Consider the following 13,307-nt stretch of genomic DNA (forward strand, 5'->3'; position numbering starts at 1 on the left):
AAAAAAAAAAAAAAAAAAGTCCCAACAAAAAACGAGTCCAAACAAGCAAAAAAGAGCTTCAATCCAAAAGAACGATTCCAAGACCATATTACAAAAAAGACGATCGAAGCCCAATGACTTCAATCTGAAAGAAAACTACCAAGGCCATAATTATAAAATCTAAAAGAATAATACCAAGGCCATAATCACAAAAAGTTTAGAGACAAAAGCCTACAGAGAGATATTAGACCTACCCACTTTCCAAACCTCTTCACATAATCTCTCAACCTCTCTAAAAATTATATCGTTTCCCTCAATCTACCCCACACAATTGCAAAGAAACTCATTTGCCACAACATATTGCCAATCTCCTTAAAAGGAGGATTCGAGAGCACCTGCTCCATCATCCATCTAGTGATCCCAGATGAGAAATGGAAACTGATAATCCCACAACAATTTATCAAGATCTTCATCATGCCGCTTGCAGAAAATGCACCACTAAATAATTTAAGAGATCCACACATAAATTTTCTCCGAATGTACCAGTCATAATGTATTCAGGGTGTTTTAAAAAAATAATACAAATTCAGGGTGGTCTAATCTGGAGGCTGCCATTTAGCGAACTAGAATTTTGTGTATTCTTCGAAGATTCAAGGTAGCCTTGGTTTTGGCTATACCAGAGAGAGGAATACTCCTCCTCTAACCCAGTGGCTTTTGAGGGCAATTCCTTTCAGAATGGTGCTGAAAAATAAATATGATATTGCTAAGCATGGTTTACGGTCTCCTAAATGTTCTTGAGTTAGTACCAAGTTCCCTTCGTCTTCTCTACCCACAGTACAAAGTTTTCAGCTCTAGATTCTGTGAAGAAGTCATTGTTGAATTGAAAAAACAGAAGATATCCTGAAGCATTCGACAACCCAGGCAAGAGTTACTTTCAACGGACATAGTAATACAAACCTGGTTCCCTCTATACCAGCTATCTACTTGGATTGTGAAGGCTTTCCTTTCGATGGTGACAGAGCAGCATCTGTAATTGCATGCCAGTGATGGAGATGATGGTTAGGTTAAGCCATAGCTGTAAGTGAAGAGGGGGAGACATGGGAGAGCTGCTAGTTGATAGGGAAGTAAAGTTCTATGCTAAGGGCGAATATTCACTTCATTAATACCCAATTTAAAAAATTCAGCCGATCATAGCCTAATCAAAATTCCACCTCACTGAATTACCAACAGAGATGGACATGTGGTCTTTTCTACAAAATCCTATGATGGACATGGGGAAAAAAGTAGATGCAATAAATCCTATGCTAGCAAAGACAATATGGAAAGGACATCAACCTAAAAAGGTGAACTTCTTCCTCTGGAAAATAGCGCATAAAGCCATCAGCACAAGTGAAAATCTTCAAAAAAGAATGTCTTACATCACTCTCTCTCCAAATTGGTGTCTATGATGCAAGAAAGAAAACGAATCACAAAGTCAATTGTTTATGAAATACACATACGCTCAAAATTTCTAGGCAACGATTCTCAATATATTTGAATGGTATCTCACATTTCCTAGGGAGGTAAAGGATTTTTTTTGGATATGGCCTTAATGTACCACCCTTTCAAGAACGCAAAAGCCCTATTATGGAAAAACATCATCATGGCTTTCCATTTTGGAACGTGTGGAAAGAAAGAAATTAGAGAACATTTGCAGAAAAGACACAGACCTACACAAAACTTTTCGAAATTGTTGTTTACAAAGATATATATCTTAGTGTAAACTGTCTAATATTTTTACTTCCTATAGTTATACCTCCCTCATTGCAAATTGGGAAGGTCTTTTGTAAACACCATGGATTACACATCCCTTTTGTAAATTTCAATCATCAATGAAATTGACTCTTATAAAAAAAAATAATAAATAAATAAAAAATACCAACAGAAAAAAAGAAAAAGGATGGTCGAAATCTTGGTCTAATTTGAATGTATGTTAGCCTAAGAGTCCAAGACTAAAAGTGTCGGAACCTGGAAATAGAACTACTGTACAATAAAGTGGCACATCCTAACTCCCCCATTCTGGATATGAGCTAGCCCAAATAGCAACATGAAGAGAGAAGAAGTAGATGGCATTCCACATGACTAAAACAAAGAGAAGATCTAAAGTATTCAATCGATATCTACATAACTTATTTGAAAATGAGCAACAATCTAACCATCTATACGTAGCACAAATAAGCAGTATAGAACCATACCAAAAGTTGCTCCAAAAAGCCGAAATATGAAAGTATGCTAACCAACACAAGCACAGAAATATCCTGCAAAATCCTATGAGAACGAAAAGAAAGTGAGATTAATTCCATTCCATTTCCTTATATTGATGCCAAAAATGCCTTCAAGAAAAAAGAATATTATTAAATGAAAGAAAATTAAAAACATCTTTTGAAAAAGAAAATGAAAAGTGAAGTAATTTGAGACTCCAACAAAAATAAAAACCAAATGAATGATACTCTACACACACTACACAACATGCATTTGAGAGACCACAATTCCAAATTTGTCTCTGAGTTGATGCATAAGAAGTGAATGAAATTTATTCTCGACAATTTTCACAAAAACCAAACCAAGAGAGCGATGATTATGCTATCACAATTATCTTTTAAAATCTTTTCCCCCCTTCATATAGGACATGTTAAAGCCACTGTCACACAGTTCTTGGGCATATATATTTCAAAAAATCCTTTGAGGAGTAATCAAAATTTAAAAAAAAAAACATCCTTGGCAACACATTAGACAAGCATCAGACAGAAGCATTAATAGATTGCTTTCTAGTAATTGATCAAATAATCCTCCCTTTTCGCTAAAGTTCAGATTCTATGAAATGTCCTGCTCAATGTTTCCTCCATCATTGTCTCACGGTCTTTGTTCCCATCACCCTTCATATGTTTTTTCCTCCCTGAACTTCTTTTTCCTAACCTACTTGCATTTTTCACTTCTCTGCTAACTTCGTCATAAACATTTCTTTTTCTTATAATAAATTAAATACTGGTGTAAATTGGCCCAAAAAATCTCTGACATTAACCATTCAAGTTCCTTCTTTCCTTAACAAATCTCAAGAAACAAGGTATAAGAAGTTCAAGTGATGAGACATTAATTTCATGTCAAATAAAAATAAAAAAAAAGTCTGTCATAGTATTGGAAAACAACTTACCAATTGCGATGAACCTCCCTCTGCTGCAATGTTACTGGGGGTCGTCTAGTAATAGGGAGTGTGTTGTGTAATTTCAATAAAGTCACTGGCAAGTTTTTGACATCCTGGTTGCAAATATCACAGATCTTGTTACCTTTAATGCTGAACCACTTAATTGCACACTCTTTGTGAGCGAGAGCTAGGTCTCCTTTGCAACTGCATTCCAGTTTAAGTGCATCCCCGCCTTCCACCAATTCTATATAACAGATCCTGCAAACTGCTTCATCTTCAGGTATATCATCACCAGCAGGTTCCCTTTCTAAGGAAAAAAACCAACTTCAGCATGTCAATCTAAGAACTATAATTATCCAACTTCATTTGTATTATGTCAGAAGTTTTGCTTCTTGGAAATATTTGCAGTAAAGAAAACTAATAGTAATAAAGTACTGGAAACAATAACAGTTGAACATCAGACATTTAGCAACACAAATGAGTGGCATAATTCTTGAGAGGAACAATAGGATCTTTAGAGCTGTTGAGAGATCTTGACAGGAGTTTTGGGACTTGACTAGGTTTAATTCTTCTTTATGGGCGCCTGTTAATTCAGCATTTTGTATTTACCAGCTTGGTCACAGTCTCTTGGATTGAATTTCTTATAGCTTGTGTTGGATCCATTGTGCGCTTATTTTTGCATATCCTTGTACATTCTTTCATTTTTCTTCATGAAAACTCAGTTTCTTACCACCAAAAAAAGAAATAAAAAAAACAAGGTGGCATAATTGCAGACAGCAAACTGTACTATTTTTTTGGTTGGTTTTAATCAATTAGGGCAGCATAATTCAATGTTTTTGAATTGGCATCATTAACCAACGACCAGCAATGAGTTGGATAAAATTTATTACTCTTCTCTGTATACATCTATAAGAAAATAAAATTTCTCAAGTATTGAACATCCAGAAACATGTCAAAAAAGCCTTTCAGCTAACTAGCATACCAGTCCCTCTTTAGCACAAAAGACACTGTCAAAATAAAAACTTGCCTTCCGCAAAATACAAAGCTGAGTAGTTGTTTAGGAAAGAAAAAATAATTTTAAAATTTGATGGTTTTTAAAGGAAGAAATAAAAATATATCAACTTTGCTTATGTATCACATTTAGTAATATCTAAATTTTAAAAGGCTTATAGCATAAAAACAATCACCCTCCTCTGGTCGAGGATTTGGAGATCTAAAATGTCAAATAAAAATATCTCAACTTTGCTTATGTATCACATTTAGTAATATCTAAATTCTAAAAGGCTTATAGCATAAAAACAATCACCCTCCTCTGGTCGAGGATTTGGAGATATAAAATCTCCCTCACAAGAGAAAGGATCTGGTCAAGGGTTTTAACATCTTTCTAGTTTTCACTCTGTCACATGCATAATATGTGAAATAAGTCGAATCAATAAAATTAGAACTGCAAAAACCATTTCTAAGTTATTTTAGGCATTAGTTGACAAGCATGCTGCTTTAAGAATTATGCTAAAATTAAACATCTAAGAAACAAAAACCTCAAGGAGATTTCTTTGAAATGATCAGATGTTTCCATAAACATTTTTTTTTTTTATTGAAATGAGGAGTAATTTTTTTTTTATAAGCTTCTTCAGTCTTATTACTAAGTTCCTACTTGTCAGTGATTTACTCGGAGAAAGTTTTAATTCATAAAAGGCACCATAACATACATGTAGTCAGGTTGTGTCCTCATAGTAGCAATGCATATAGTAATTTAAGTAATATCGGACAAAAAATCGCTGAAGTTTTAATTATACAGTGGAAACAACCTATATCATTACCACTTTCCTTTGTTTGAGAAACTGAGGAGTCTCCAGTCCCTGCATATTGTGGACCTGCAGACACTACTCGAATTAAACCTACTGAATCTAGTCGCCTTAAGACTTTAGGCTTGGCATTCAGAGGAGCTGATAATGAACGAGCAATATGCTGCTTGACTTTAGTTTTCTGAAAGAATAACAAAATCCACTTTCAAAAGGAAAATAATATTGCAGTATTCACAAGTAGTTGGCGTCAGGTGTATGAATCTCATCTGCTTTCATGAAATTTAAGAAACTTGAACAAATGGATACTTACAAGGAAACCAGGATGACACTCCATGTTTGTTGCTTCAAGTGCATTGGTATTGGAACTTGAAATTGGTGTGACTGGTGAAGAATGTGCAGCTTTTGTAGATGAGGCAAAGAGAAGCTTGTTAAGAGAAAAAGATCGTGAGGTAGCTGCATTGTCTGAACATCTATTTGATGGTTGCATCTCTGGTAAAATAGGAACAACCATATCACCATCTGGGAATGAATGTTTTGCCCCGAAGCTTTTTTGAGGAAAGAGGCCTCTCGCAGATGATTTGACTTTTACTGAATTTGGTTTTGGAGGCAATCCTCCCCTAATAGAGCTAGAACTTGAAGTTGATGAACCATCCAACCTCAAAAAGGACGAACTCTCTACATTCCTTACTGGAATTTGCAGAAATGGCAAATTGGGCCGTCTAGACTGTTTCAATAAGGATGTTTCGATAACATTTTCTTCTTGATCATGTTTCTAAGGAAAAACCAAGATCTGTCTCAGTAAATATAATAATTTAGCAACCTAATAATGGAATGTTGAAGCAAAAGCTAATTGAACTAAGGCACCTGACCATTCAAATAGACTGAAATACAAAATAAAGGGAAATCCTGACAAGTTAATTATTGCCTACCAGGAACCAAAAATAAAAGGTGCCAACCAGAAAGGTAGCAACTAGTGTGAAACACTATCAACTTAATCTCAAACATCACTTTTCAGAAAGCGATGAGCTTACAGAGTAAAGGCCTAGGAAACATGAAGCTTCAACATTGTCTTTCTGGATTCTAAAACCAATTTTCAAAAGACAACAAACAGCTCATTTTTCATAAAGAAAATAAACGCATTGCTCTTTACTTTCCATACACAACGGTGAATATGTTAAAATCATGTTCTCCATGATTGTGAAAGACTTTTCAGCTAGATGGCTGTCTAGTTTCCTGATGAACTCAGAACCAGCACGAGGGGAAAGTATCTACAGCTATGTTTCATAAATCCATCGATTTGATCAAATTAATATGGATGACTCCGAACCTATGTTACTTCTCTTCGAGTTCCGGGTTAATACCAGGTAAAAGAGCCACACCATGTTTGATTGGCAATAGCTACAAAAAATAAACCAACATTCTAATCAATTTTGCATGAATATGCTGTAAATTTCGTATAGAACTGTTTGAAGAGAGAGATTCCAGTTTGGAATATAATTCTTATTGCGAGAAGATCAAATTGGACTTCACTCCCATCGTACCTAATTACTCTCTTCGCCGTTCAACCAGATTGGCATGTGCAATATCACATACAACAAAAATTAAAAACAGTGATAATGTATCATACTATCGAGTGGCGAATGCCGATGAAACCTTCTAATTACGGAGAGGATAACAACAAGAATAGCTGAAGTATATCGTTGAAGGATTGAACAAAACAACCTCGGGATGATCCGGATAAACTGAGGTCGAATCTTCGGTGCCTTGAAGTCGAACTACAGCGTCGTCCATCAAGCTCCGCGAAATTTACTCCGATGAAACGAATGAAGAAGCCCTTCGAAGACGACTGGATCTCTGCCGAGAGAGACCACAGCTAAATTGTAGAGAAGCTGTTGAATGAGGAACGATAACTCGAAATTCAAAGCTGATCGGTGATTATCGGCGCAGGGGAGAGTGAGTTTGCAGTGTGCTTCTTCTCAAGTGGCCATTAGAAACAAAATTGCCCGCCAACGGTGTTATTTCCGTCGGGATTCCATTATTCCTTTTTTTTTTTTTTTTTTCTGTGATTTTATTCTCTCACCATTTATTTTTTTTTTAAAATATCTCTATTATTTCGAATATTACAATAATTATTAAATGATGGTGGCTATAATGCTTGAATTAAATCTTTAAAAAATTACATTTAAATATATATTAATTTTTTCATCTATTATTTCGATTATTTCAATAATTATTGAATAATGGCTACTATTATGCTTGAATTAAATTTAAATCAATAATAAATTTCGATCACAGTGGAGGTTATTAACGTGCGTTACTAGCCTATTATCTACAATAGTCTATCAATGTTATCGACTTTATTTAGCTTTATTTGATGTTTAGTTGTTTTGATATTAAACCTTTAACGTCTCTCTATTAGTCTTGTAATTTTTACATCATTCTATCATCCACTTTGAAAAATAAATATTGAAGCTTAACCATCGTTTCGCGTTATTACGAAGAAAAAAAAAGTTAATGATCCTGATATCTACGAGATTTCAATCTTATTGATGTTGATTGATAGTGTAACGATCGTATTCTTTTGTTAAAAACAAAGTCGTTACTGTATGCATGACATATCTATTATAGATGAAAAAAATCATTTAAAACATTTCATAAATGGTGTCATGAACTTGAACCTTTGTAAAATTTATACCTCTATTTTTTTTTTCCGACATAACATTCCTATGAGACATACATACTTAATACTTGTCATATTGTTCATGTATAACATGTATGATTTTCTAATGTGGGCATACATATTAACATAATATATATTATAGCATAAACTTAATATAGTACATATCATACAATCATAAAACATGACACGTGCACGAGCCACAAAATACTCCCTGAAATGTTTCAGTCATGCTTCCTTAATGTTAGCTTAAAGATACTCCTTGAAATTTAGTCATAATTTAGAAGTCTACTACCTAAATTGAATCGTATCCAAATAATTTAAATTAGCTCAATAGTCAAAAGTTTGTACATATCAAACCCGAGCAAAACCAAGCTAGATCTAACGAACAAACAAACAAAAAAAAATAGTATCATCCGACAAAAACCTCCCTTTTGGCATGACCACGACTCCCTAATTTCTCAATCTACCAGAAACAACCTTTTTCGTTTCTATTTATTATTATTTTTTCTAATTTTTTTTTTGGTTGTTACAAATATGGTATAAATCCATCCATGAGAGACTTCAATGTGGCACATGAATCTATTTCAATGATGAACAGATATTAGAGAGAAACATCAATCAATATCATAAAGAAACAAGAACTAAACTCGATGAGAATAAAAATAAAATGGTGTTTTTTAGTTCAATTTAGCTTCCATATTATTACCCGGCAGCCACAGTAAACCCACCATGTAACGACCCAAATCCACTGCTAGCAGATATCGTCCTCATTGGACTTTCCCTTTCAGGCTTCCCCTCAAGACTTTCAAGACTTTAAAACGTATCTACTAGGGGAAGGTTTCCACACCCTTATACAGGGTGACTTTAAAACGTATCTACTAGGGGAAGGTTTCCACACCCTTATGCAGGGTGATTTGTTCTCCTTCCCAACCAACGTGGGACATCACACACCACTTCCGACATCAAATTTCTTCATTCCTTTCAAATAATTCAGTCTAGAAATTTACCCATTTTAGCTTGTGTCTCGTAGATACTTCAGAAAAAAGCAGTCGATTATAAGCCATAAACTATCCCAATGAACAAGAATGGTGATACATGGTTTAAGAAAGAGGGATATAATAGAATACAACTATTATGGCATATCAAAAACGATTTATACATAAGACCATAGGAACTGATCCCAAATATTGAGGTTAGTTTTCCTTCAAAGTGGCTACAACATTTGTCTTGTATCAACTACATAAAGATTTCAATGCGTAATAGAAAATATAAGAAACGATGAACATGTTCAGGGCCCTACCTCAAAATCCCCTCGTATAATCTTGCTTCAAAAGAATTCTGTCATTAATCCATGGCAATATTATTTCCCCGTGATGTTGTTGTGTTTCCCTGCACGAAATGAAAGCTAGCAAAATCAGAGAATCTAAACTGAACATATGAAATAATCTTTCATCCTTCACATAATTGTCACCTTCTTCAGATCGAAAAACTGGAAACGACCGTTATAAACATCGGCACTCACCAATTTAGTTCAGAACTGTCTTTTCCCAGTTCTCTGATCCGCATCCATGTCACCAAATAAGCCAGAGTTTTTAGAATTTCTGTCACCAAATCCTGAACTACGACCTGAACCACCGAAATCCCCGAAGCCACCGGATCGACTAGAACTGCCGAAGTCTCCAAACCCACCAGAACGACCAGAACCAAAACTACCAAAAGATCCTGCACCGCCGGAGCTAGGTTCACTATTTCTGCCCCCTTGCCCAAAAGAATCCCTGCCACCGGAACGTCTAAAACCTGAATTTTCATAACCTGCCGAACGACCAAAACTTGGACCTCTTTGACCACCAAAACGGCCTGAATCATTCATTCGACGATCCCTGAATCCTCCTCCTCCAAAAGAACTAAATTGACCACCACCACTGAACATATCGACATGAGCACCACTCTCAACAGAGATCTTCGGAAGCTGATAATCAAGAACAAAGCAATCAGTGTCAACTTTACATCAAGTAGTAATATACTCCAAGGTGGACTAATATTAACTCGTAAATTTCTGAGATCGGAGGATACTAGAGAAGTCGATTGTTCTAATTACAGCACCCTACAGTGATTGGTATGCTGAAGAGAGATCCTAACCTCATTAAATCTGCAGCCTACTTCACGCTCAATCATCCTGACAGCCCTTGACTGATCCTGCGAGTAAATAAGAATAGCACTACCTTTCTTGCCAGCACGACCTGTACGTCCTGATCTATGGACAAATATCTCTGTGTTGTTTGGAAGCTCAAAATGTATTACCTAATAAAAAATCAAGGTCAGAAAGAATCCATGGGATCTTAATGGCTATACAGACGAAAGACTCCCTCACCCTTCAAACCACTTCCTCCTAGGCTCCCAACAGCACAAGAGGAAGAGAGATGATAGAGTCTGGTACTACTATTACACTGCCCTAGTTTGTTTTCAAAGTTAAGAGTAAGGTATATTATTGACAAGAAAAAATTTAATGGTTCACCATGCAACCAGAGACTATGTGCTATAAAACAAGATAAAAGATGAAAAAAATATAGAGGAAGATTATCACTTACAAGATCAACATTGGGTATATCAAGACCCCTTGCTGCAACATCAGTTGCAACTAAAACGTTGAAATGTCCGTCTCTAAAACCAGAAAGAGTTCTTTCTCTCTGAGACTGTGAAATATCTCCATGCAAAGCTTCACATCTGAAGTTCCTTGCCATTGCATAGGCTAATCTATCAGCATCACGTTTCGTTTGAGTGAAAACAATACACTTTCCTCCTTTTGCATGTTCCTACAAAGCAGATAATCATTGGCAACAGCATGATGAAAGCAAGCATTCAACAAGCAACATGAAATGATAGAACCAGGTAAAATATGGCTTTGCAGAAATCAAAGGGGGGAAAACAGAAGCTATGCAACCATACTGTTATCAGAGGTCCAATTATTGATGCTTTTCCACGCATATCTGAAACAATTGAAAATAGGCTAATTCCATCTGCCAATTTCTGATCAGAATCTCCAACCTGAAATATTGATAAGTTTTGTCAAACTTCCAATCCTCCAACCGAACTTCATGAGACAATTGAATAGTGATTTTGATTAGCAAGAGCAGTTTCAATTATTTAAAATATCATGTGCACCTTCAGTTTCTGAGTCCACTAATTTGATGGTTGTGTTGTCAGTGATATAATTTTTTAGAAAAATGCTTCAGTTGATATTATTAGATTCCAAGAAGTAGAAAAGATATTAAGTAGCCAACATACTCACAAGATCAATAGTTAATGGATTGGTTAGGTAATTTTGAGTGAGTTTTCTGATCCAAGATGGCATTGTTGCAGAGAACATCATAGTCTGACGTTTCTGAGGCAACCTCTCCAAGATCTTCTCAACATCCTCTTGAAAGCCTACTTGAAGCATCTGATCTGCTTCATCGAGAACAACAAACTGGACTTCTGATAAATTAAGCGAACCCCTATTGAGAAGATCAATCAAGCGACCAGGTGTGCCAACAGCTATGTCAACGCCATAGTCAAGCTGCCTCATTTGGCGTGAAATTGGTGCCCCTCCATAAACACATATTGTGTCCAAATTAGGTGCAGCCTCTTGAAACTCTTTTTCAACCTGCCGAGCAAGTTCCCTTGTTGGAGCTAGAACCAGGGCCAACGGGTACCTTCCTCTTCTGCATAATTTCTAAAGAATTATGATTTTTTAAAATTTAAAGAATACCCATTCAAACCCTTCCCAGATAACGAATTAAACAGAAACTAAGCTAATTGGAAGAAAAATGACCAAGGTTGAAACACAAACCCGTGTTTCGCATTGAACTGAATGATTTTATCCAAGATGGGTATTCCAAAAGCAAGAGTTTTTCCTGTTCCAGTTCTAGCACGACCAATCATGTCACGGCCTTGCATGGCTGGTTCTAGCACGGCTCTCTGAAAAAGATTGAGAAACAGCATACTTTTAAACCCCAATGGAAAATGAAACACGAATCTCGAAACAACCCAAACGGAACTATTATAAGCCGAAATCAAAACATATGCATTATTCGACTGAGGAATATGAACGATAGGCACATTCCGCAATACAGGTACCACACGTACGGCCAAAAGGTGTCGAAATAAGGAACATGGCCTCTAGCTCTCAAAACAAATGAAATTGGTTCCTAAAAAATATAACCGTAACTTCATCGCCGTAATTCAACGTCCAAGCTGGGGTGAGTTAGGGCGGATATAAACAAGCAGTAGTTTGAAGAAGCGATCAAAATCGTCGAAACTAATTTTCAAAAATTTCTCCACGACTCGCCCATGTTGTTCAACCCCAACAGCAAAAACTGGTAATCATGAAATAAATGAGAGAGAAAAAAAAAACAGTACCTGAATAGGGAAGAGCTTCGTTATACCCTTTTTCGCCAAAGCAGAAACAATCTCCGGCGCGATCCCGAGACTGCCAATCTCGAGTCCGTCATCACCGCTTTTACTACTGCTAGCATCATCGTATTCCTCCACCGCAAACTCCGCCCGGGAAACCAACGACGACTTAAAACCCAACGGCCCAGAAGCCGAGTGAAATCCCATCGATTGAAAACCAAAACCCAAAGCTCTCTCCGTCACCCCAGTAGTGGAGAAACGTCCGAACTCAGCAGCAGGTACAGCACCGCCATTAACATCCACAGAAGACGTTAAAAAGTTCGCGATTGGGGCTAAGAAGGTAGAACTAACTCTACCTCTGGAGGCCGCTAAGGCAGCGGATCTCCGTAGAAGAACTGAACTCATCATCGTCTTTGAGCACGAATTACACTAACAGAGCTGCTCAAAGAGTTCGTGGAAGAAGTGAAGAGAGAAATGATGGGTAATGGAACTGGCTAGGGTTTAAGAAGAATATCGCAGAGTGAAAGGGGCTTTAGTACTACCGGACTCCCGAGTAAATGGAGGCCTTCCCAAATTAGGGCAACACCCGACATGCATCATTTTCATAAAATAATGAACGAAATTACATTTATGCCCTTCAACTTTTAATTATTTCAAATTAATTAAGACTAAATTAATTAAAAAATATATATCTCAAACTTTATAATTTATTTTCAAAAATATTTCTATTTCAAAATTATATCTAAAAAAATACTTTTACACGTTATTTTTTATGAAAATAGTGTTTTGTTTTAAAAAATATATATTTTTCACTAAATAATAATAATAATATATATTACAACGGGGTATTTTTTAGACTTTATTGAAAGTTTATTAAAAAAAATCAATTTAATTTGTTAGTATTAAGTTGGTTAAGTTCGTAATAGTAATTATTATATATTTTGAAAATCTCACGACATAACAATTTCACCGGTGCACATGAATTAAAGCAACTATTATCATCTTAACGGGTTTTAAAAATGATTAAATTAAACGACCCACTATAACTCACAAACAACAGCAATTCTCACTACCCATAGTCCAGTATTACCTTGGATTTTACGACTCTACATGATCATAGGTCGAGACCGGTTTAGTTGCACAAGACAATTGTTTGATCTCACGTCTCCTGATAAAAAAAAAGACCCGTAAAATCTGAAATATTATATACATGTAAGAACTAGATAAAATGAAATGTAGACTCGAGAAATGAATGAAAATATAACAAAAA

The 13,307-nt window shown here is 35.8% G+C and overlaps 2 protein-coding genes across 7 annotated transcripts in view; both read right to left on the reverse strand.

Moving 5' to 3' along the window:
* Positions 1 to 7,005, reverse strand: part of LOC111445808 — an 11,042-nt gene extending 4,037 nt beyond the window's left edge. For 5 of the 6 annotated variants that reach the window (XM_023084311.1, XM_023084310.1, XM_023084313.1 and 2 more), the window contains exons 1-5: positions 6,688 to 7,005; positions 5,276 to 5,737; positions 4,969 to 5,146; positions 3,170 to 3,467; positions 2,214 to 2,286 (exon numbers count right to left, since the gene is read on the reverse strand). In XM_023084311.1, coding sequence (XP_022940079.1) covers positions 2,214 to 2,286; positions 3,170 to 3,467; positions 4,969 to 5,146; positions 5,276 to 5,737; positions 6,688 to 6,756 — 1,080 coding nt within the window. In that variant the 5' untranslated portion in view covers positions 6,757 to 7,005. The remainder of the gene's footprint in view (positions 1 to 2,213; positions 2,287 to 3,169; positions 3,468 to 4,968; positions 5,147 to 5,275; positions 5,738 to 6,687) is intronic. The other variant, XM_023084312.1, reaches the window with a different exon arrangement.
* Positions 7,006 to 8,761: 1,756 nt separating this feature from the next.
* LOC111445803 (DEAD-box ATP-dependent RNA helicase 53, mitochondrial-like) lies at positions 8,762 to 12,597 on the reverse strand. The gene is made up of 8 exons (XM_023084301.1): positions 12,044 to 12,597; positions 11,475 to 11,602; positions 10,935 to 11,346; positions 10,592 to 10,690; positions 10,234 to 10,458; positions 9,785 to 9,946; positions 9,168 to 9,614; positions 8,762 to 9,034 (listed from the first exon to the last, which is right to left on the reverse strand). Exons 1-7 carry the CDS (start codon positions 12,443 to 12,445, stop codon positions 9,177 to 9,179), a joined length of 1,866 nt encoding a protein of 621 aa, XP_022940069.1. The 5' UTR covers positions 12,446 to 12,597; the 3' UTR covers positions 8,762 to 9,034; positions 9,168 to 9,176.
* Positions 12,598 to 13,307: the final 710 nt, after the last annotated feature.

Source organism: Cucurbita moschata, unplaced genomic scaffold (assembly GCF_002738365.1).
Source record: "Cucurbita moschata cultivar Rifu unplaced genomic scaffold, Cmos_1.0 Cmo_Scf00008, whole genome shotgun sequence".
NCBI lineage: Eukaryota > Viridiplantae > Streptophyta > Magnoliopsida > Cucurbitales > Cucurbitaceae > Cucurbita > Cucurbita moschata.

Bases quoted from the DNA above. Each gene is read 5' to 3' on its own strand.
- LOC111445803 (XM_023084301.1), bottom strand. From the start codon at position 12,445: ATGATGAGTTCAGTTCTTCTACGGAGATCCGCTGCCTTAGCGGCCTCC. The intron at 11,347-11,474 runs GTTTGTGTTTCA...GAAATTATGCAG, and splicing joins CAGTTCAATGCGAAACACGG to AAGAGGAAGGTACCCGTTGG. The intron at 10,459-10,591 runs GTATGGTTGCAT...TCTGCTTTGTAG, and splicing joins TAATTGGACCTCTGATAACA to GAACATGCAAAAGGAGGAAA.